Source organism: Lissotriton helveticus, chromosome 5_1, assembly GCF_964261635.1.
Source record: "Lissotriton helveticus chromosome 5_1, aLisHel1.1, whole genome shotgun sequence".
In the NCBI taxonomy this organism is placed as follows: domain Eukaryota; kingdom Metazoa; phylum Chordata; class Amphibia; order Caudata; family Salamandridae; genus Lissotriton; species Lissotriton helveticus.
Genome location: NC_136065.1, coordinates 1,976,761,011 through 1,976,785,981, shown reverse-complemented (window position 1 = coordinate 1,976,785,981; position 24,971 = coordinate 1,976,761,011). Strand labels below are relative to the sequence as shown.

Below are 24,971 nucleotides of genomic sequence, written 5' to 3'. Positions count from 1 at the left end.
CCAACGCATCTTACAACTAAGGGGGTTTCCGAAATCCTTACTTGTGCTCACTCAGGCTAGGAGGCCTCAAAACCAACCAGACACATTAAAAGCAGGAGACGTGCTGGACTAAGACCCCTCTTTGGATATTTTCCCCGGGGGAATCCTTTAAAATGTTACAGTGTGACAGAAGGCATCGGATCAGAACCAGATACAATCAAGCAAAATAACATTCTAGAATGCTTCTATTTGACTCTGACCCAGTATTGGATGAAGAGCGCTAGATATGCACTCTTTCTCTCACGTAGAATTACATACCAGAATCTCATTCTCCCCTAGCCCCCCAAAACTCTGCACACACACTGAGACCACCTAGGACAAATTCCTACACTGTAGCAGTCTAGCCCCAGTCCAAATTAAGCTTTGATGAGTGCTGATGGAGTGCTTTCAGCATGCTTGTTGGAGCTCATCCTCGAACCCAGACACCTCTGCTCTCTCTGACGTCATAGCACCTAGGGGAATGAATGGGAGAGTGCTAGTAAATCCAGCTCTGACTCCCACTGACCCCTCGCATCACAGGGAGGGGCAGCGTGATGTCAGAAGTGGAGGAGGCATCACTACTTACTCCCCCGGGACTCTACAGGGCCTGTGCCTTTAATTTACAGTCTTTAATTTAAAGCCTCTGACAGACCCACATACCGTTACAAGCTGGACACTCATGACACTCATGAGAAACACACACACACACACACACACACACACACACACTCCACCTCACTCTCTCTCTTATGCTTTCACTGTGCACCAAACATTTGTAAAGCCAATAGGTTTGGCACTCACACTTGAGCACTGATGATAGCAATACAAAATACTTGCTGCAGTGCAAAACAATTAAAATAAGGATTCCTTTGTGTATATATAATGTACTAAGGAGAGAGATTTTAACATGGGGTGGCATGTACTTTTCAGAAATAAAATAGTCCCTCGTGTTCCAGGTCTCGCATTATTAAAGTTTGAGGTATTGGCATTGTAAATGACAATGCCTTTTATTCATTTGCATCGGTGCGTAAACAAGCGATTTGTACTTATAGTCCATGCTTCTGAGAAGCAAGGCTGGCAGTCTCTTTTACTGCCAGCCTTGCTCATCGTAAGCAAGGACTATATGTTCAAAGTGCGTGTTTATGCACCGATTGCAGGTTTAAAAAACAAATGAATAAAAGGCATTGCCATTTACAATGCCAATAGCTCAAACTTTAATAATGCGAGACCTATTGCATTGTAAATGCTTGTTTTTATAATGGTGGTGGTCTGTCTGCTTCCCAAACAATAAGGTGTGCACAAACCATAGGAGTACAAAGTAAGATTTGCCAAAGCCGTAAGACTTGCAGCTAATGCACGGCCCACTGGATTGCTAATGCTTGTTGACATTCATTTTGTGCAGCGATATAATTATGTGCAGGGCTATTATTAATAAAGTATACAAATTAAACCTGACAGACTTTGTTTTATGAACCCTAATCAGGTATACCTTGATTGTTGGGTTTGATAGTCGACATGCAATATACCAGTGTACCAGTGTCGATCAGAGGTTTAGTAATCCGACAGCAACAGGAGAAATACAAGTTTGCTGCTCCATCTCTTTCCCTTTTCTAACAGACAATTATCTTTGAATGCTAGGACCGACAACCTTTTCCTGACACTAAAGTATAGATGTGTCAATACCGTAGTGACAGGTCCAAGAACAAATTGTTTTTTGTGCTCCAGTATGAGCTGGACTCTCCCCCTCCCAAACTTCAGCAGTGACTTGTGTGTAGACAAATCAATGGCTTAAAAAAGATAATCCAGAAAATGAATCAAGTCACCTGTATTTAGGAGAAAAAGTGGTTCAGGTGGCGTGGGCATGAGTAGATTCATGGAATGTAGAGGGTGTTTTTCATTTATAGGGAACAACAGGGCAATGTTACAGAGATACATTGTATGTTACGTTGGATGTAAAACAATGTGGCTGACACGCATTTTTTTAAATCTTAGATACCCCTGACGAAGGCTAAGGAGCCGAAATGCATTGGGTGTGATGTATGGAATCTTTTGGAGCATTGAAATTCTTAAACAGCTCACTGATAGGCCTGGATGGGCCATCATCGAGCAAATTACATGCACAAGAATAATGAATTTTGTACCCTTTGACGTGACATAAAAAATTGAAAAACTGTGGAATAAACATGGATAAACTATGATAAAATATGGTTAAGGTGGATAAATTTGGACTACCGTGTGCATAAAGCTGTGCAACTCGTTGACTCGCAAATCGTGGGCCATATTCTGTTAAAAATAATAATGCCACCTCCCTTTTTCTCTTATAAGGGAAAACATATCCATAACCGGACGTCTTTTTATATGTGTCTCATAGGTTTTGGATCATACTTTCTAAGAAATTCAAGAACCACTGCCATGCTTTCCTATTGGTGCAAGCACAAAGATTTATGTAGGGCCTGCGGGCCACAAGACAAGTAGGCGAGTCCCATGTTATGATATGTTAAACAAGTGGGCCTATTTTTTTATCAGTGGTGTACTGATTAAACTGAGGTTTTTTAAAACATGTTTTGTTGTATACAATGCACACTAAGGTTGCTCGACTAAGAAGTAAGAAATGTAGAACAATCAGTTGCAGCCCAAAAAAGTGAAGCCCCCATCCCTGAAGTAGTCATGGATAAAGGAGGAAAAACACAGTGGAACACGCTGATAAAATTGCTGACGTTGGCAATACTGCAAAACAGATACTGCTCTGGGAGATTAGGGCAAGAGAGCGAAAGTCCAACCACTACCTGTCAGAAATAATGCCTTGGTACAAAATAAAATGTATAACATTTGTTAAGGGGCAAAAACTTTGTTCGAATGTAAACCGTGTGAAAATAAGGAGATGAATTGAAATAAATGATGGTAGAGCCATATTCAGCAATCCTGCTCACTGATATCATATACATTGTCTGAAGGACCAAATGCTACCATGCTACACTCTAGGGTACCGACATTCATCGGTTGCCTTAAAGAGGCATTGCAGTTTTATCTCTATTTAGTGTTGTAAGTTTATGCTTTGTTTGATCTGTTCTTTCACAATATAGAAAATCATATAAAATGATAGATATTTTTGTAGGGTTTTCTAATATATGTATGTTTCATTAAAATAGATACATAATAAGAAAACACAGTCCAATAATAGTTATTTTTATGATTACAAACTCTGCTAAAAAAGCTTCTGGGAGACATTAAGCATTCAGAAATACTAATGAAGATTCCATGAAAAAGTAGTGCGAGTTCATGAGGCTCTGGTTTAACAGTTCTCCAGTATACAGTATAAAGTGGACTTTCATGAATGCAACACACTGGGCAAAATATGGGACGACCAATGTAACGTGGTTTATAATAAAAATATTTTCCAAACGTTTATACTTACATCTGAAGGTTATAAATATCTCATTCTGCAGGCCATGCTTTGGGGCTTTGATGACGTGGCATTTGTAGTGAGCGTCCGTTAACTGACAGGTCAGACCAAATATTAGGTCATCCAATATGGTCTTAAGCTCCTCAAAGAACCTGTCATTGGATGGCACATCGCACTGTGAGGTAGAATAGCGAACATTTATCTGGAATGTATAATCCGGCTCACGGTATGCTGGAAAGACAGACAGATTAGTATTCAGAATTCAAGGAAAACATTTACATATCCTAAGCCTATACTAACACGGACTTATCAAAATATGATTTGGTAAAATAGTATTTACATACTCGGCAAAAACTACGCACAATAAAACAGTAGAATCCTACGTGAATCGGGCCCTGACTGTCTGCATTTACTCCTGTCAGAGCGACTGTTAGAAAAATATCAACCATAAAAATATTGCAGCACAATATTTATTGTGGTAAAAAAATACTGTTGTCCAAAATATTGGTATTTATATTTATACATACTTGTTTGTAATTACCATTATTATAATTTCGAATAATACAAATTATTTGCATATAAAAAATGGGTTTACAAATATAAATAACAAAAATGCATAAAAACATTTATTTTTTAAATATTTTATAAATGATAACACTTTATAATGAACAAATGTTCATTTATTCTAATTTATAACATTCATTGTGCACACAAATAATTATTGAATATAAAATAACAAATGTATATTAAAGAATAAACCACCTCAAACATAATTAATAATATTTTAAATATATTAAAAAATATTTTACAATTATTTAACAATTATAAATATTCAAAACACATCACAAAATGGAATATGTTTCAAATACTAAAATAAATCAAAATACAATAAATAATTATAAAATAGTAGAAATGTAAACAAATACCCATTTTTAGGTCGAGCTAAGAGCCAGCGTAAATGTGTTGCTCTGCGAGACTTCATGTAGCTACAATATGTGTTATAACCAAGCCCATCACCGCCACTAGCTCTCTACTCTGCCAATCACAAATGCAGGCCCCCTATTGGTGGACTGCTTACCAAAGTCCCTCACCTGGGTGCTTGGTTGACGCTCAGGCGATTTCATTAAGAGAATATTTTTGTTGGCCATCCACCACATTCAAAGATGTGTGATGGCTCCTCCTCCGCACCTTCCCTACTCACTGCACGGAACCAGTGGGCAGTAGCTGTGCAAGCTTGCTTCTTGCAGAAAAGAGACATTACAGACAACAGATCTGCATGAACCCATGATGCACCTGCCCGTCACGCTGCAGTCTGACATCAGACGCCACGATTCGATGGTCCAGAAACAATCTTTTGGCCCTCCAAGGTAAACCTTGTCAAGGTAACCCTGATATAAACCTAGGAATCAATACTTATCCCAGCCCCTGCCCCTGTCAATGGATCCTTGAGAACACGGAACAGCACTCGGCCACTAATAGTAGGGTAGGTCATAATATGGAACTTAGCGAACAAACGATGGAGATTAAGGCATGTCTTCTCAATTGCAGATCAGTGGTCAAGCATGCGTTAGACATATGGTTATTACTGGAGGAGAGCAAATGGGAGGTCATGTTCCTGACAGAAACATGGCTCAAAGATGATGCCACACCTGCAATCGACAATGCAATTCCGCCGGACTTTAAAATCTGCTGCGCACATAGGGAACGTACTAAAAGAGGGGGGGGGGTAGCGATTATATTTAGAGACTCCTGGGGCATTGAGTCCTCAGTGATGCCTAAAATGGATGCTGTGGAAGGACTACATTTCTGCTTTAAAATTAGCCCTTCAACCTCGTTCTCAGGACTTTTGATCTCTAGACTTCCTGATCGCGCGCTTAGTGCTAATTTAGAAGTTTGTGAGCACAGAAATCTCTTTTATATTCTAATTTTATGGTGCTTGGGGATTTCAACCTTCATGGGGACAACACGAATTGCACCCAGGCTGCTCAGTTGGAATCAACCCTTGTGGGCATCAACCTGGTTCAGCAGGTGAAACTCCGAACTCATATAGCAGGGCACACCCTGCACCTGGTATTTACTAACATTCCATCCTTGATTATGCCAGGTGGTATGGTCAGACCATTATTTGATCCTTTTCTCACTCTGCCTGGACAAAGTAAGGCAGCAGACTGGCTCCCGCAAGGTCCTAAAAAGAAATTGGAAGACGCTCAAGGCAGAAAATTTAGGACCTGCATTGCAGGAGAGTCAACCTTCACTCACACACGATCCGAATGTAGATGCACTGGCATTTCATAATTGGATTTCTACGGCAGTAGATGCCGCGGCTACAGCTAAACTCATTAAATCACAGAGATAACTATCCTCGGCCCTGTGGTTTTCTGAAGCTCTTAAATTGCAGCAAAGTAGATGCAAACGTCTTGAACGCCAGTGGTGAGCAAACTACTGCGAGACAGCTAAATCTGCATAAAAGAAAGCCCTTAAAGAGCTACACAAACGTGTGAGAATGGCAAGAAGAGATTATGTAGCAAAGAGCATCAAGGAAGCTATTCAAGGTTGTGAATGCTTTCCTTAAGCCCAAAGCGCTACAATGCGAAGCCCAATCCTCTCTCTCTCGCTATGTGAGAACATTGCTGACTTCTTTGATTATAAAATTCGGACAATGCATAACTCTTTCATGGAAAGTGTTGCTACGATTAAAAGTGATACAAAAGAGAGCAACCATCTACAATACTTGCTTAGCGAATTTCTCCTGGTTACACTGCAAGAAGGAATGACTCTGATTCTTAGCTGTAAATCAGGGTCTGTAGAGGACCCCTGCCCCCCGAAACCATGGAAAGTAGTGGCTCACTCAATCATTAAGATGCTGATTCATATTTGGAACACTTCCCTGACGTCCGGCATTTTCCCCGAGTTGTGGAAACATGCCATTGTTCTCCTCCTTAAAAAAGAACTTAACGGAGTGCCAGGCGATTTGAATAATTATCTCCCAATCTCACTTTTCCCAGTTCCCGCACAAATGCTGGAAAAGTGGGTACAAACACAGCTATCCTCCTTTATTGAGGAACATGGCATTGTACATGATACCCAATCTGGTTTCAGACCAGGTTTTAGCACCAAAACGGCCCTCTTGGAGGTGGCAGATTCATTGAGAATGTCAGTGGACGCAGGGGCATCAGCAATGCTGGTGCTCCTAGACTTATCCGCAGCATTTGACACAGTGGACCATTCAAGACTGCTGCAATGGCTCAAGGATATTGGTGTGGCGGTGTTGGTCTTGGGTTGTTTGAAATCCTTTCCCTCCAACCGGGCACAACAGATTGCCCTCCAACCACACAAATCCAAACCCAAGCAGATCTGGTGTGGTGTCTCCAAGGTTCAGCACTCAGCCATCTCTTATTCAATATTTACCTGGCCATCCTGTTCTCACTCATACCCAACTGGGGGGTGAATTCGATATCATACGCCGACGACACCCAGATGGTGTTCTCATTCAAAGAACATTCGGTCGACGCCTTTAAGAGCTGTAAGGGTTGTCTGTTATTATTCATCCATAAGGAGATATCTTTCAAACTGAAACTAAATGCAGAGAAAACAGAGGTGCTTTTTTTTTGGAAATACTTTTCCAACACACGCAGACCTATGGTGGCCGCAGGAAATGGGTCCACCTCCCACTCCAGCAGACTTGGCTAACAATCAGGGGGTAAAGTGGGAAAAGGACCTATCGTTTTCAGCTCAGATCAGCAGGTGTCTTCTACCTGTTTTGGCAAACTGAAAAGCTTGTGAAAATTCATTAATCTGCTACCAGAGGACTGTTGCCGAGTCGTAATACATGCTATGGTGAAGGCTAGAATAGACTACGTGAATGGCCTCTATGTAGATTTACCTGCATATTTGATCAAAAAACTGCAGATGGTGCAAAACACAGCTGCGAGAAAGATTAGGCGAGTACCATTCCGCAATCATATCTCTCCGCACATCAAGAAACTCCATTGGCTGCCCGTGGTCAGGAGAATCGAATTTAAGGCATTGACATTTGCCTTCCACTCACTACATGGTCAATGCCTGAGCTATCTGAAACAGCGTTTATGCAGCTACAAGCAGAATAGACTACTGAGAACTAATACTCAAAACCTACTGTGTATTCCTCGGTTCAGGAAAGCGCAAATGGGAGGCAGATCCCACACAGTTACGGCCGCTAAGCTATGGAATGCCTTGCCAAATTACCTGAGACAGTTAGAAGCAGAGCCATTTTCAGGAGAGCACTGAAAACTTGGCTATTTAGTCTAGAACAGCAGGACTAGGTATCAAAAGGAGTCTCTTCTTAGCGCCAGGACACCCCTGTTTGAGGTAGGTGTTCGCGGTCTACAAATGTGGATAATATTATTATTAGGCAGAGAACAGGCCTTACACAGGAAGTAAGCAATCAGATCATGTCATGTGGGGGTAGACTGGAAATACACTGTGAATCCTTTGGTCTGAAAATCTAGACAGACATTCAAGTGACTATATTTTCCACCAGGGGGGACGCGGTTGCAGGATCACCCAGTTCACTAAATGGTGGCAACACTCCTGTAGGGTCACGTTGTATAGGATTTAGCTGGTGAGATTGATCTTCATCGCCCATGCTAGGCGTGTCTCAGGGTTTGATTTGGCCTCTTAAGTGCTGGATGTTTAATGGTGGACGCTTCATACTGCATGTCCCTGCAGCCATTTCCCAGTGGCTCGGTGTCTTTTGATGAGGAGGCGCTTGGTAGGCTGTGTCACCTTCCTGGTGCTAGGAGTTGCTGTGGGGGTTTGCACAATGCTGTTTATTTCCCCGATATATATTGTCCATTTTCCTCATTTTATTATCTTGTTGTTTTTTTTTTAATTAGCCACTGCTTGTTGGTGTGACTGTGCTGGTGGTGCTTGCAACGTTCAGGTTGAAGGCCAGACACAATGCGTGGCCTCAGCCCACCCTCATCTGTAGTGTGGCACCTCAATGTTTGCTTTGTTCTTCGTAAGTTGGCAGGGTATGCCCAGACGTGGGTCCCTTGCTCACTTTGCCACTGGATACCAGCTAGCTTGGCTGATGAGGGATGTTACCCCGAAACCGGTCCCAGGATGCTTCTTTCTGGTCCAGGGAAGGCCTGGCTTGGCTGTTCAGGCTGGACTCTTTCCCATGAGGCACAGGGTCAAGACTGATTTGCATATAGCGGCGCCTGAACTGGGGTGGCGAAGTGAGCTAAAGAACAGTGATGGATTTAACCCAGATGTGTAACTGAAAGTGAGTGTCTGAAAAATGTCAGCGCTCTGTCCCTCATCGGCTTGTGAATGCAAATGACAAGAATACACAAAATGCCTGCGTCGGAGTGTAACCTTGAGCAGTCCACTCCCTTTTATTCAGCCCATCTGGCAATGCCTGGTTAGAGTATGTGGTGCATTCACATCTCCGGTGGTTCCCAGATAGCAGTAGCTAACCTGCTACACACTCCAGGCTGTCAAGCAGGCCCGGTTCTTAGATTTTTTTCTTTGGGAGGGCCATTAAAAAGCATGAGCCGTGAAGATGAGTGGGTACTTGCTAAACAACAACAAAGTATTTAATCACTCTAACATTTTAGGTATTGGCATCTGTCCGTATTTGACATTTTTAACACAATAACCAGCACTCAAAAAGCTACATACTTTCCTTTCTGTGCTTCCGGCTTTAGGAAAGGGGAGGGACTCTGCTTCTCAAATCTTTAAGATGCAGAACTTCAAGTCTATAGCATGCTCCTGGTCATGTGCAGCAGCAGAAATGTTTCTGCTGCCATAAAGAGCCACTTTACAGCTTGTCATGTTTTTAAAAAACGTGTACAGCTTTTTACTTTGCAAAGCATTGAAGTTTAAAAAGACTATGCAATAAGCTCAGAATCATAATTCAGTTTTCAGGATAGCCATGCTGGTCATTTGTGCATCACAGCAGTTAATAAACTGTATAAATTAAATGATAAGGGAGAGCCCACACGGATAAACGCCCCTGTAAAACATTATGGTGAAAAACGATTGTTTTTTAGTCCTGGATGGCCTTGGGTGGGCCAGGGTATCCCTTGGGTGGGCCTGGCCCACCCTCTCGAACCGGGCTTGCTGTCAAGGCTCTGCCAGCAAAGACCAGATACCTTCTATTGAGCTCTGCCTCATAATGAAGACTGGCCCAGCCTGTCACCAGGCACCACAGGTTCAACATTACTCATCAAAACCCAAAACCTGCAAGTGGGGTGTGACAGGGCGGCGACAGCCGGTGCGGTACCTGGGGGCACCACTGAGGACGCATTCCTGCCGGCTGGAAACACAAGTTGAGCACAGGAAGGAGAAGCGGCACACAGAGAGGCCGAGTAGGAGAGCCAGGTGTGCAGCGAGGACGCGAAAGCAGCGGGAGGCCAAGAGGCAACAGTTGTGAAGCAGGAGAGGACAACCACAGACCCCAGGGAGACAAAGGAAACAGTACCAAAGGCGTTTCAGCAGAGACGGGACAATGCCGAGAGGACCGGAGGAGGAGTGAGCGGGACCGACTGGGAGGAGCCAGCGGTAGCAGAAAGAAGACTGAAGACAGAAGACCCAGGGCGAAGAAGAAGAAGACTCCCTTCCGGAAGGCGCTCTGGACCCGACCCCCGTGACCCTGTTGACGGGTCACGGTTCCAGGCAAGTGACAGTTGGGGTCAGGGGGTGTTGCGGAGCTGGGTGTTTTGTTGGGTGGTGTTCTTGGGGTACTGAGGGAGGGAAGAAAGCACGCAGTGAGCGCGGTCTTTGAGGTGGGTTATTAGATAGGCACGAACTGCTGCTACAGAGGCAGAAAAAACATTCTGCCTGTTACGGGACAGTATCATAGAGAACTCCACTAGTCCCTGGTGCTCTCCGATAGTCCTCGCTGCAAAGCCCCGATGGATCAGTGAGATTCTGTGTAGACTACAGACAGTTGAACTCCCTCTCTCACTTTGATTCTTATCCTATGCCCCGGGTGGACGAAATGATCGAGCAGTTAGGCACTGCCCTGTACATCACCACTTTAGACCTGACAAAAGGGTACTGGCAGATAGCGTTGGCACCAGACACCAAGGAGAAGACAGCTTTTTCTACCCCGTTGGGTCTGCATCAGTTCAGGGTCTTGCCTTTCGGCCCCCGTGGAGCACACGCAACGTTCCAAAGATTAATGAACATAGTACTGAGGGCCCGCCAGAAGTACGCAGCCGTGTACCTAGACGATATTGTCCTTTTCAGTTCTACTTGGGCTCAACATATCATCCACTTTCAGGGCAGTACTAGAGGGACTATGGCAAGCGGGTCTCACCTTAAACCCTGCCAAGTGTATGCTCGCAACTGACTCCATACAGTTCCTCGGCTATCACATTCGGGAGGGACACATCAGGCCACAGGTGGACAAGGTAGATGCCATTAGAAACCTACCCCTACCCACCACCAAAAAAGGGAGAAGGGCCTTCCTGGGCCTTGTGGGATACTACCGCAGGTTCATACCCCATTTCTCAGAGGTGGCAGCTCCGCTGACAGACGTGCTATCAAAGGGTTACCCCAACACAATCAGGGAATGGACAGTCGAACAACAGCAAAGCCTAACCGCACTAAAAGATGCATTGTGCCATGAGCTCGTCCTAGAGTGCCCTGACTTCACCAAACAGTTCAACCTCCAGACAGACACTCTGACCGGGGATTAGGGGCGGTCCTGTCCCAATCCGATAAAGTGGGCAACATGCATCCCATTGTCTATTTAAGTTGCAAATTGCTACCCTGGGAGGCTTGTTGCTCAACGGTAGAAAAGGAATGCCTGACCATCAAGTGGGCTATCCAAGCCCTCCAATACTACCTATTGGGCCGCACCTTTCCTCTGATCACACTCCTTTGGTGTGAATGGCCAGAAACAAAGAGACTAATGTTCGGGTTCAGTGCTGGTTTTTGGCCTTACAGTCTTTCTTATTCCAGGTGTCACATCGGCCGGGTGCCCTGCAGATGAAAGTGGACTTTCTCTCCAGACCGGACGCTGTTTTGTGGTCTGATCGGCCATGCCTGGTGGGGATGCACTGTGACAGGGCAGCGACAGCCGGGAGGTACCCACGTACCCCACGGGCACCACCGAGGATGCATTTCTGCCGGCCGGAAACACAAGCCGAGCACAGGAAGGAGAAAGGGCACACAGAGAGGCGGAGCAGGAGAGCGGTGTGTGCAGCGAGGACGCGAAAGCAATAGGAGGCAATGAGGCGATAGCTGTGGAGCAGGAGAGGACGACCACAGACCCAGGGAGGTGAAGGAACCAGCACCAAAGGTGTTTCAGCAGAGACGGGACAACGCCAAGAGGACCGAAGGAGGAGTGAGTGGGACCGTCCGGGAGAAGCCAGTGGTAGCAGACAGAAGACCCAGGGCGAATACGAAGAAGACTCCCTTCGGAAAGGCTAAGGACGAGACCGCCGTGACCCTCTTGACGGGTCACGGTTCCAGGCAAGTGACAGTCGGGTTCAGGGGGGTGTTGCGCAGCTGGGTGTTTTGTAGGGTGGTGTTCTTGGGGTACTGAGGGAGGAGAGCAAGCACGCAGTGAGCGCAGTCTTTGAGGAGGGTTATTAGACAGGCAAAAACTGCTGCTACAGAGGCAGAAAAAACATTTATGGGGCTGCCTGGGCACTTAAGCATCAAGAGTACGGTGCTACTTGAGGTGCAATTCCATTTCCCTCACAATCCCTACCCCTTATCTGACTTTGTGTGAAAGAAAACGGCAAGCCACTGGTAGGTTACCTGTGCACAAGAGGGCGAGAGAAACAAGCCTATCAACAAGGCCAGTTAACATTAACCGCCTCTCCATTTTCTGTTTCCAGAGGGGAGGACCCATAGAGAAGGCAAACAGAAGACCCTGGAAGGATCACTGTGAAGAGGCTGTAACAGAACCCCGAAAATGGACAAAAAGACACTCCCTGAATGACTAGTATGCAATAAATCTCCTTACCCAAAATTCCCCTGAGTCCCCTGTCGTTCTTGGTGAGTGACATGGGGTCACGTGTAAACTAGGGCTCCGGGCAAAGGTCAGACGTGGCTGCAATTTGCAGTGGTCAGATATTTGTAACACTGTAAATTTGTAAGGTTGTTACTATCACAAAATCTCTTTACAAGAGTGACAGGGTGTGGTCCATATTTTAATTTTTTCCATTAAAACATACATTTGTGCTTCAGGTTATGTGGCAGACCCACTGTTTCCCTTACTCCAGCTCAGGCACATAAATTTAGCAATATTATGTTTCTACCTTTCAAAAACTAAGTCCATATTCGTTTTCGAAGTTGCTCTACACCTCAGACTTCAGAACTGTTTTTAGCATGGGGCTAGCTGCTTCAGTCTTGACATCACTTTAAATGTATAGGTTTCGCCTAGCCAGCACTTGCACTGATTCTTCGAGACATGCTGTATTGAGAATATAGGCTTTAAGCTTCGCCCAGCACTTCAGGTTGGCCTGCCTTTTGGAAATTCCTTTACTGTGGTTGGTCAACAGTGTCCATCTGTCCCGCCTTAGGTGCTTGGTTTCCTCCCACAGGTACATCACAGATTGTTTCTTTTGGTTGGTCATCGCTGGCCATCTGTTGCCTCCTCGATAGCAAACCGCCCCTCCCTCCCGTTATTGCTGATGTCCTTCCTGTTTTTAGGTCTCCCCTGAGCAGCGCATGCAGCGCATGCGATCTGCAAGACATTTAGTATGTGGGATTTTGAAAATACTCCAACACGCTTTTCCTGGCCTGCGGTTACACGTGTGTGCCCGCACGCAGCCGCAAACTTTCAGCGCCCGAGCCGCCATCTGGAGCGCGATAACTTTTACCGCTACTGCGCGCGCACCACTTGTGTGCTTTTTTTAAAATGTCCTTTTAGCGTGCGCTCGAACACAATTCGCTCACCACTTGCGTTTTTATTAATTTACTTTTTGCGCGCACACGCACACACACATCTCCAGGCTTGCGGTATGACCAGGCATAAAGCATGCGCCCGATTACATCACTCCTTTACTCAAAACATCTGCCTTGTGCAACTCCTGCCTCTGCAGTAAATATGTGATTCTCTGGGTTTCCGAAGTCTCCACAAAGGCTTTAAGGAACAGCGCATCACCCCCAGGGAACTATGTTCACTCTATTCACGCCAACGGTCCGAGAGTCGCGTAACGTATTCATGTCTGTATGCATTCAGAGCCTCAAAGTGATACAAAGCAGGCACTTAAAAGGTGCATAAAGCCCCGGAAGTAACAATACATTAACTGTATTAATCTTGATTGCCTATCCCTCAAGCTGTAGTCCCCACAAAACCAGTACTGCTCTGCACCGTATAGATGTAAGCCATTGCAGAAATTGCCACCTCATGTCCAAACCAACGTGCTGTTTTCTCCGGTATCCCGTAAACAAGGCCACTGTAATACTGGGGTTTACTGCTGCTGTGCTTTCAGCGTGGTTATGCCTAAACCACACTTGTCGCACAATCCACCATTTGTACAGCCTAATTTGTAAATTTGTGTTTGTAGTTAAACGGCTCAAAGCAACTAAATAAAAGTGCTATGAGAGGTGATAAAGTGGAAGGCGCTGTGCAAAGTTTAACTTGTGAACTCAGATGCTGTCTTCAAGTGCTATGATCGTAGCTATGTGTCAAAGTGAAAAAATAGTGAATACTGTCACTGACAAATTCATCTTTTCCATCCTTAAACCGTACATACAGAGACTGTTGTGGTTTATTAGGCCCGCCTCCCATCCTAAAACATCTGCAAAGAAATGTACCGTCATCCCTTGCACCACTTGAAAACTACATGTAGCACTCCTCCACTCTGCATCATTTGTCACTTCCCTTCACCAACTCTTCAATGAACTGCCTTGTACATCATTAGGACCATTTATACCAGCTCACAGACAATAAGTTTCTAAATATATCACTCATAACACTCCTAAAATCCAACAATTGTTCCTGAACGCTCATACCAATTAAACAGTGTCCCATCCATCCTCACTCCCAAATTTTGAGAATTTAACAGCAAACTAATTCAATATTCTACCCCAATTTCTCTTGTTGACTACTCTTTGCCCTATCCAGCCATCGCACACCATCACACTCCAGCTGAACAGTACATACCAGAGCTTGGCTCTTTCCAGCATTCTGCTCTGATATTTGCCATTGAGTCGAATAGTTGAATAGACAAGCATTCGTAATGCCAGTCGGGCTTGCTGACCTTTACATTCATCCAAGACTATTTGGTATTGCCAATGCTTGTTCATAGTATTCTTTTAAAGCTGTATCTTCTACATTTCCGCAACAGTTTTTCTAGTGACTAATAGGTGGCACTGAAACGCGGCAAACTGAAGTTGTTTCAATGTGGCTCAGTTTTCTTAGATACAGTGGAGTTTGGAGCAGGATAAATAATAATCTACCGAGGGCAAAACCAAAAATCTCCTGTTATTGGATCAAACACAGGAAGAGGAAAACGCAAAATAATAAGAGCACTAATTGACACGAAAGCCACCCAGTCTCGAGTAACAATTGGATTTGTGGTGTATGGTATACAGTGCTGTGTACGACAGACAGCTGGAACTGTCTGTAGCAAAACAACAACAAGCATTGGCATAGCTAATAGGTCTCCCTTTGGGAACCTTATAAGTGTTTAGCCATGCAACAATTCATGTTGTTGCACTAAGGATATTGTGCTGCATACCTAAATACCATGCCAATGCTTGTTTTCCTTGCAGTGCTTTCGCCACTGCATTCTTCCAAATTACGTTGGTTCCGGCGTTCCCACTTCCTGCGCTCAGATTAGCTAGTCTAACTTTTGAATGTCCTGTGCCTCCTTGTTCACAGACGAACCCGCTCTCTCCACGCAATTTGGCCTAATGTGAAATAATATACTACATAATTGCAGTGTAGCGTGTTTAGCTCACAGGCAGCTTGTAACTCGTGCCTGAGCTGCTCCGCATACCTCGTGTCATACCTTTAAAATTATTTTTGCTGTGTTTATAACTATGGGGCATATTAGCAAGAACCTCGTTAAAATTATCCCCGTTTTAGCGGCAGGAAACTGCCGCTAAGCGGCGATAATGGGCTTGCTAATATGCATTATAGAATTCCAATAGAAGCCCAGGTTAGATATGCAGGACATCTAACTTGGGCTTCTATTGGAATTCTATAACGCATATTAGCAAGCCCATTATCACCGTTTTAGTGGCAGTTTCCTGCCGCTATAACGGCGATAATTTTAACGAGGTTCTTGCTAATATGCCGCTATGTTTTATAGAGCATGCTGCCAACGAACTAAACTACGTCATGACACATTACTGACGACCAGTCAGTCCTATTAGTCGAAAGTTATCAATTTCAGGACTCAATTGCTGTCCTTCTGGCTAAACATATTAACTTCAGATTGCGGGCACACTTCCTAGATAGCTGGTCTGCTCACCATTCCAATTATCAGACTTTGCAGCTATTGCGTAGGATTCTTTTAGAGCTGCCGGGGGGGCACAGCTACTAGTCTTCTACACTACCACCTGTTTGTCCTAACCATGTGGGTAGCTTGCTTATTAGAAGACCATGCCATGAGCAGGTGGCAGAGATGGGGGTGAGACTGTAGTGTGGCATAAGTCCTGCTTTGCACGCATGTTATGTTAGCATGGCTTATTAGAAATTTAAACACCATTTTGCCTTTTGCCGCTTTTGCGCACAGCACTGCATATAGCTGTTTTTGTAACTTAGGCTTCGTGAAGGTCTACACATGAGAAAAGGTTTGTTTTCGACATCTCTAGACTTACATCGTGCCCCAAGTCTGCACAGTGAGTGCTGATGCCATCAAGGTTATCATAACATGGTAGCTGTTGTTCGACATCAAGCAATCAATCAATGAAACTTGTAAAGTGCACTACTCACCCGCAAGGGTCTCAAGGCGCTGGGGGGAGGGGGAATCGCTACTGCTCGAACAGCCAGGTCTTGAGTTGCTTCCTGAAGGAGAGATGATCCTGGGTCAGCCGTAGGTGGGTGGGCAGGGAGTTCCATGTCTTGGCCGCCAGGTAGGAGAAGGATCTTCCTCCGGCGGAGGATCTGCAGATTCGTGGGATGGTGGCGAGGGCGAGGCTGGCGGATCGGAGCTGGCGTGTGGGTGTGTAGAAAGCGAGGCGGCTGTTGAGGTAATCCGGGCCCATGTCGTGAAGAGCCTTGTGTGCGTGGGTGAGGAGTCTGAACGTGATCCTCTTGCTGACGGGGAGCCAGTGCAGGTCTCTCAGATGGGTCGAGATGTGGCTGTGGCGGGGGATTTCCAGGATGAGTCGCGCAGAGGCGTTCTGTATGCGCTGGAGTCTTTTCTGAAGTTTGGCTGTTGTTCCTGCGTAGAGGGCGTTTCCGTAGTCCAGTCGGCTGGTGACGAGGGCCTGGGTGACCGTTTTCCTAGTTTCGGTGGGGATCCACCTGAAGATCTTTCGGAGCATGCGCAGGGTGTTGAAGCACGATGACGAGACGGCGTTAACTTGCTTGGTCATCGTGAGGGAGGAGTCCAGGATGAAGCCGAGGTTGCGAGCATGGTCCGTTGGTTTGTGGGTGGTGCCCAGGGCAGGGGGCCACCAGGAGTCGTCCCAGGCAGATGGAGTTGGGCCCAGGATGAGGACCTCCGTCTTGTCTGAGTTCAGTTTCAGACGGCTGAGCTTCATCCATTCTGCGACGTCCTTCATTCCTTCCTGGAGGCTGGCTTTAGCGGTGGCGGGGTTGCTGGTGAGGGAGAGGATCAGCTGGGTGTCGTCAGCGTAGGAGATGATGGTCAGGTGGTGTTGGCGTGCGATGGCTGCGAGAGGGCTCATGTAGACGTTGAAGAGGTGGGGCTGAGCGAGGATCCTTGTGGGACGCCGCAGATGACTTCGGTGGCCGCGGACCGGAACGGGGGGAGGCGGACTCTCTGGGTTCTTCCGGCGAGGAACGAGATGATCCACTCCAGGGCCTTCCCTTGGATTCCGGTGGTGCGGAGGCGCTGTATTAGTGTGCGGTGGCATACGGTGTCGAAGGCTGCCGAGAGGTCCAGGAGGATGAGGGCGGCTGTTTCCCCGTTGTCGAGCAGGGACCTGATGTCGTCGGTGGCTGCAATGAGGGCGGTCTCGGTGCTGTGGTTTGCTCGGAAGCCGGATTGCGAGGGGTCGAGGGATCCGTTGGTCTCGAGGAAGGCGGAGAGTTGCTTGTTGACGGTCTTTTCGAGGACTTTGGCAAGAAAAGGGAGGAGCGAGATGGGGGCGGAAGTTCTTGAGGTCCGTGGGGTCCCCGGTGGGTTTCTACAGCAGGGCGCTGAGCTCTGCGTGTTTCCAGCTCTACGGGAAGGTGGCAGAAGCGAAGGAGCTGTTGATGACATCCCGGAGTTGGGGTGCGATGATGGAGTCGGCTTTGTTGAAGACGTGGTGTGGACAGGGTTCGGTTGAGAGAACCACTAACATCATAAACAGTCGTTTATAAGAGCAAACGTACGGACCAGATTGCAGTGATTATCAAATAACGGTCTTCAGCTAAAGAAGTGATGCCTAACTTTATCATGCAAAGGGCATTTTAGATTGCGATGTTTCAGGTCTTATGGGAGCCATAACTGTTCGTATATAGGATCACTGATTTACTGTGTGAGGGGGAGGCGGAGTGGATGGTGTTCATCGTGCAGATGGTGTCTTCGGTGCTGACCGGGCTCCAGTTGCAGAGGGTGGTGGTGGGGGGCGCTGGTTCGGAGGTTGGGTGCGTGGTCAGTGCGCTGAGGCTGTTGTGAATGTCGGCGATCTTGCGATGAAAGAACGAGGCGAGTGAGTCGCAGAGGTCTTGCGAGGGTGTGATGTCGCTGTTGCAGGCGTTGGGGTTGGAGAGCTCTTTGACGATGTTTTTTTTATTTATTTATTTTTTGCAGAGTTTTATATAGCGCGAACTAGACCCGAACCGAATCAGGTATCAGAGCACTTTACATAGCACCAGTTACGTTACATGAGGACACACTTTCATTTTTTTTTAGTCACGGGGAGATTAAGTGATTTGCCCAGAATCACAGGAGGTTTTTTTTGGCGTCGTTACCGAGACTCGAACCCAGATCCCCAGGTCCGAGGTCGAGCGCCTTAGCCGTTAGGCCAACCCCTGTCCCCAAGAAGAGTTCCTTGCAGTTGTGGGTATTGTTGTCCAGGCGTTTCTTGAATGTTGACCTTTTGGTGGTGCGGATCAGCTGGTGGTGTTTGCGGGTGGCATTCTTGAGCGCTGTCATGTTCTCCTTTGTCTGGTCGTGGCGCCAGGCTTTCTCGAGGGTGCGGCAGTTCTTCTTGGAGGTTTTGAATTCGGTGGTGAACCATGATGCTTTCTTGCTGCCGGGTCTGCTGGGAGGGTTCTTCAGTGGCGCGAGGTCATCGGCACAGTTGGTGAGCCACTGAGTGAAGTTGCGGGCTGCTTCGTTGGGGTCCGTAGTTCTGGCGGGCGGGTTCTAACAGACGGAGGTGGTGAGCTGGTCGGTGGTGATCTTGCTCCAGCTCCTGCGGGGAGCCTGTTGCGGGTGGTGGTGAGTCGTGGTTCTCCTGAAGCTGAAGTGGACATGATCGAATAACGCTTTTTAGACACAACAATTTGACAGCTGTGAGCCAACTGAGATTCTGGAGCACTTATGGCACAGTTGCCATGAATTCACACACTTGGAAGATTTTCCGTTTCCAGGGATGCAGAGAGCTTTTGCTGATCCTGATGTGATTTACTCTTACTGAGCAGAAAGGTAATGGGGTCCCCCAAACAAGACTAAGAGACCTTCTATAGTTTATAAAACATAGTTCCTATATAGGGAGGGTGTTAAAACTAGGCGCTATAAGACCTGTTTTCACCATCACTGTAATATGAGTTCTCCTTTTGTATTTTATGGAATTGTAACAAAGTTGACCATATTATTTCTAATCATATGTCTGCTTATGTTGGCTAAGATACTGCATCTGAGATCACGTCGTTAAAATAAATATTTTAACCTTACCGTGTCTCTTATTTACTCCGGTTGTGGACTGGTATGAGAGTATAATGAAAGTGTTCTCACTTCCAACCATTCGTGAGTTTGTACTAAGTCGCATGTTCTAGGTTGTCTAATCATTGGTTACTTTGCTATAGGACGAAGAGCTAATGTGACACTGATGTTAGCGCGTTGGGGTTTTTCTAGGTACTGAGGTGAGTTTCTGGTACATCACAATTCACTAATGTCCTAGGTCTCTGTGCAAAGTTCTGTGTATGAGCAGAATCCTTGCAACAAGACTGCAAGTGTCCTTCCTAGTTAGGTACAGTCAGCCAGTGAAAATACGTACGCTACTGGGATAATTTAATCTGCTTCTCGGCACACAATGCCAGCAGGTTTCGACATTGTGCCACGCTGCCCACTTTCCCAACACTCCATCTCCCCTGCACTTCACCACGCCCCCTAGCTCACCAGATCCAGATGGTCGGCACAGTGGGGGATGCACTAGCAGAGGCAGATGTGTTTGTTTGACGGAGACAATGTTGTGTGGCTGCAGATGGCACTGCCTGGCAGAGGGCTTTGCTGCCTGACACCCCTGTCACTCCGAGTAGCGCTGGCAGGGAGGGGGCCCCTTTTGGTCCTCTTTAGACATGCCGCTCTTCTTTTCATTTTTACATTATTTTTATTTTTTAAGTGCAAAGAAAACTTCAATTTTGGCTGATCCGAACAGGACTCATGTGGTCTGCCTACTCTAAGGTTGTGTGGCCAGGATGGTTTCCAGCTACATCGCACACCTTGTCATGTTTTGACACTTTGCGGTAACTGTTGTGAAGTACGGTGGGGACTCTCACAGCCCCATGTGCCCCAAAATCCACAGGTATAGGTTGGGTGTGGCAAACACCTGCCAAGTGCCTTAAATTGAAAATGAAACGCATAGAAATGTCACGCCCCTCAGTTATCTGTTTGTCTACTGCAAGAATGGATAACTTCCGGTTATTTATATATCGCTTAATACCGACATTTAACCAGTTTCTAAGCTTTTTTAAGTTCTACATGGAAAGAAACAGAGGCACAGGGACATGACTCACTTTCTCAGGATCACACACTTTGGCTAGGTGGGACCCCTCCCACAACAGTGCATGCCCGCACCCATCACCCCACCAAGGCCACTGCTTCTTCAAACTCATGACGGTGCTTTTTCAGCTTAAGTGCCCTGTGTGACGTCCCACCCGGTGAATTAGTGAAAAACATTTCCATTATAGCGCCAATAGCTTTAACTCTAAATAAAATACAAGACCTATTGCAATGCAAATGCTTGTTAAATTATTATTTTGAATTAAACATGCTCAAAATATCTTTAAAAGTCCAGGATTCAGTATAATTTAGTAACCTAATTCCAATCCAAAATGATTAGAAGGAAAATAAACATTTCAAATACATTAGTCGTATTTCATAAACTTTTATTCGATTATAGAATCATATAATCATAAAAAGTACATTTTTTAAGAAAAAAGGGAGAAAAGATTTTTTCTTAAATCAATAAATAAAAAAACAGTATATAGATAAAATCACAGAGATGGAGTTTCGGGATGGTAATATAGTCTCTCTAAATTGAAAAACAAATACATGTTTAGTTAGAAACTTTGCGACGTGTTGATATAACTACTTTAAGAAAGGTAGCTATCAGTTTCGCTTCTTGTGGAGATTTCGGGGATTGTAAATGGGAAAGTGCTGAATGCGATTGTCTAAGTCCATTAGATCGGAGAATAGGAATGATCCATGTTTTTCTTGCTGATCTGTAATATTTGCAGAAAAGGACTACATGGATCGTAGATTGTGCAGAAACTCCATCGCAGGGACAGCTCATTAGATTACGGGACCAGTTCTTCGTTTCCGGAAATGAGACCAGTCGATAGAAAAGATCAAACCGGAGCCTTGTAATTAGGAGCTTTTCATAGTTCGATAAGAAGTATGTTAAATAGGGCTGAATAAGTTTCCCTGTCTGCAGTTTACAAATTCTTTCATTTTGAATTTTAGTGATCTCTGCTTGATTGCGGAGTTCCCTTAGATGGCCCATACATATTCGTTTCAACTGTTTCTTCGAGATGTCTTCAATTGAGGGTGGTTCGAGGAAGTAGTGCTCACAGTCAAGATCTACAAAGAATTTATAGATATAATTCAGCCACGGAATTTTCCGCCAATGCGCTAGGCCAAGACAGTCGGAAATAAGGGAGCGGGTAATGTGACTTTCGGGATTACACCATATTCGCTGCCACAATAAAATGGGCTGGCTTCGTATGGAGTCAACAATATATTCCATCCCAAGTTCCCGATGCGAGGCTAAGATCGGGGAACTTTGGGGGAGAGATAGAATGTATTTTATAAAGTCGTTTTCGGTGACCTGGAATTGATCAATACATCCATAGCCCCAGATACCTGCTCCGTAGGTAGCCACACTGTGGCATTTTGCATAGTATATAGTTAGCAATTCCGCTGGGGCTGGTTTGCCTAGTTTTCTTGAAAAAACAGTTAGTGCTGAGGTTGCGCGGCGAAAATTAAGATTTCTAGCTTCCACTGCCTTGCGCCAGGTCATTGTGTCGTCCACTAGGATGCCCAAGTATGGGTACACAGGTGTTTTTTCTAATCTGGTGTTGTTTATAAGTATGGGCTTGGAGACTCTTGGCCTTGGGCCAATGTTCATTGTAAAAGTCTTTTTGATATTAACTTTAAGGCCAAGTGAATCCATGAAACTCACATACTTATTAAGCTGCAGCTGGAGTTGGTTAGAAGTCCGTGCAAGAATTACAGAGTCGTCGGCGTACAGGAGGATGGGTATCGGGCGGTGGTCTATCTGCGGGAGGTCCTGGCTCCCTTCCAGCATAGCCTGCTCAAGCCCGTTTGTATATAGGTTGAACAGGAAGGGAGCCAGTACACATCCTTGCCTTACTCCTCTCGAGATTTTAAAGGGTCGTGAAAGTTCACCGCCGGTGCCAAATCGAACTCGGCCTTCTGCATTGGTGTATAGTTCTCTTAGGAAGGCTAATAAAGGTGGATCCACTCCGAGGTGCGCTAGGATCTGCCAAAGCTTAGCGTGTTGTACGCAGTCGAACGCCGCGCTTAAGTCTACATAGACCAGGAAGATGTTGCCTCCTTTAGCGCGCGCGTACTTTCCGGCCAGGAGGACGAGATTTAGGGCCTGCTCAACCGTTCCGAGCCCCTTCTGGAAACCATATTGCAGATCCGTAATGATGTTATTCTCCCGGGCCCAGGATTGTAGTCGGTCCAGGAGTATTCGGCCTGCAATCTTGCCAGTGGAATCCAGAAGGGAGATCGGCCTATAGCACGCGGGGTCGTTTCGGTCCCCTTTCTTGAAAATAGGCAGTAGTGTTGATGTTGACCATGAGGGGAAGAGACCGATTGAAACTACTGCAGCCATGACCCGTGTAATTATTTTCGACCAATAGTCGATGTCATATAGAAACAAATCCATGGGGACCCCATCTGGACCCGGAGCCTTGCCTGTTTTTGAAGCCTTAATTGCCTTTCTAACCTCATTTAGACTAAAACGTAGGTTGATTGGGTAGATGTTACTCTTAACCAGATCGGGTTCATGCATTTGGATTGTTGGTACGGCATCTGATGGTATTTCAAAGATTTTTGAAAAATGAGAGACCCAGTCGTTCTCAGTTATTGCCCGTCGAGATGGTCGAGATCACTGGTGTTGGTCAAGAATGGTGATCTTATGGTCTGCCAGAAGGCAGTACTGTCTTTCCTTAGTGCAGTCTCATGTAATCGGAGCCATAGGTCTTGCTTAATCTGTTTTTTACAGTTTTTTCGAGCAGTATTGTACATTTTCCTCAATTGGGAAATTTTTTGAGGATCTCTCGGTTGCTGGTGTAAGGCTTCTTTGAGAGATGTGAGGGCCTTCCGACAGGCGGAATCAAACCATCTCGTGGTGCGAAGTCTGGGCTTATTTTTTGGATTAATGAATAGCTCGTCCCTTATTGCAACCTGGATGTTTTGAAAAGAGGAGACAATTAGTTCTGGGGGTGTCACAGGGGACAAACAGTTGGTTAACCAGATGTGTGTTTTTTCGAGGATCCTTTGAGTCATCTCTTTCGGGTCGGTCTTAGTCCATTTAATTGCATATCCGTTCAACTTCTTCAACGCCAGCGACTGTTGATCGAGGGAACTAGATTTTATGGGGAGTATCTCGACTTGTTTTATGTGTATTTCCACACTAAGTGGGTAGTGGTCGCTGATTGGATTAGACCCAATCTTGTAGTTGCTTAATTGCCCTTTATACGAGTTTGAGGCTAGAATATAGTCAATGGTAGATGAACATCCTCGCCCATGAAAGGTGGGTAGAAAAGCCTGTTCCGGGATCACTAGTTCGTTTACAAAGTCAAGATCTAGAGTAAACAGAATTTCGTTTAATTTGTTACCACCTATGGTGTGCACAAAGTGTGCAATGGGGTTTCCAAGTTCGTTATAAAGCCCGCAGTTCCCGTTTTTGTGCTTTGGGCACAGTGTGAGATTGAAATCTCCACCCCCGATGAAGTAGATTGTGCGATTATTGTTTATTTTTTGGAATGAAGATAAGTATGTGCCTATCACTTCTAGATGTGAGCAACATTCCAGAGGACGTGAGTTATTGTAGTAGTTTATGAGAAGATATAAATTTCCTTTCGATGCTGTTGTCTGTGTGATTTGTACGATTTGGAAGACGGGTGTTTCCTTTAACAGTTTCACGGTGAGGGGGAGGGTATTGGAAATGTAGGTCATGAGACCACCTTTGGGTCTGCCCATAGTACCTGATAGTGCTAGAGTGAAGAAAGTTTTGTAGCCAGCTAAATGGAGTGGTGTTGTACACCAGGTCTCTTGTAGACACAGAATTTGGTGACTCTTTGCTGTATCCAGCCATGATGAGGAAGTTATTTTTGTGTTTAGACCTGCAACATTCCAGTAAGCGATGGCAAGTCTCAGGGTTAAGGGTTCCGTCATGATGGGTGCTGGTCTTATCAAGTTGTTAGGAGACGTGATGTCTAGTGTTTGTCGTGTTTTGACATAGGAATATTCAGATGAGACTTCAATGGCTGTGACTTGCTGATGGCACGTTTTGTCCCTGAATGGTCAATCGACCATTTCGAGACAATCAAAACGGTTTCGAGGTGGGAGGCCCTGCCAGCCTTCGTAGGTTTGATAAGGTCTTTCTTGCCAGTAGGGCCTCTGGTGTTCTCTGGGCCTATTTCTCGGTCCACCCCTACCTTCATAGTCATATGAATATTCCGTCTGTTTCCATGGCACTTGATACCATGGCTCTTGGTTCCAAGGTTCTTTAGGGAACTGGTGCCATGACCAAGGTGGGGGGTTGCGTTGTTGTTTAGCTGGGGGATAGAAAAAGGAGAGATGACAAGCGTCAATCCCCCCTTTTTTTTCGAGCTGAGGCCAGGCACAGATGTAGTCCACTGTTGAGGGATCTCTACATGTTACAATAATGCAATCTCCGCGGATTGTTTTTGTAGTTTTGCCTATCCAGGCTACCCTGCGGGCTGTAGTGACCCCTCCGGATAGGTGGGATTCGAGAGGTCTGTTGATGCTTA

At 45.7% G+C, this 24,971-nt stretch overlaps 1 protein-coding gene across 2 annotated transcripts in view; it reads right to left on the bottom strand.

Moving 5' to 3' along the window:
* The window catches only part of ZPBP2 (zona pellucida binding protein 2), a 640,439-nt gene that overhangs the window by 248,008 nt on the left and 367,460 nt on the right, over window positions 1-24,971 (bottom strand). For both annotated transcript variants that reach the window (XM_078645671.1, XM_078645673.1), the window contains exon 5: window positions 3,434-3,652. In XM_078645671.1, coding sequence (XP_078501797.1) covers window positions 3,434-3,652 — 219 coding nt within the window. The remainder of the gene's footprint in view (window positions 1-3,433; window positions 3,653-24,971) is intronic.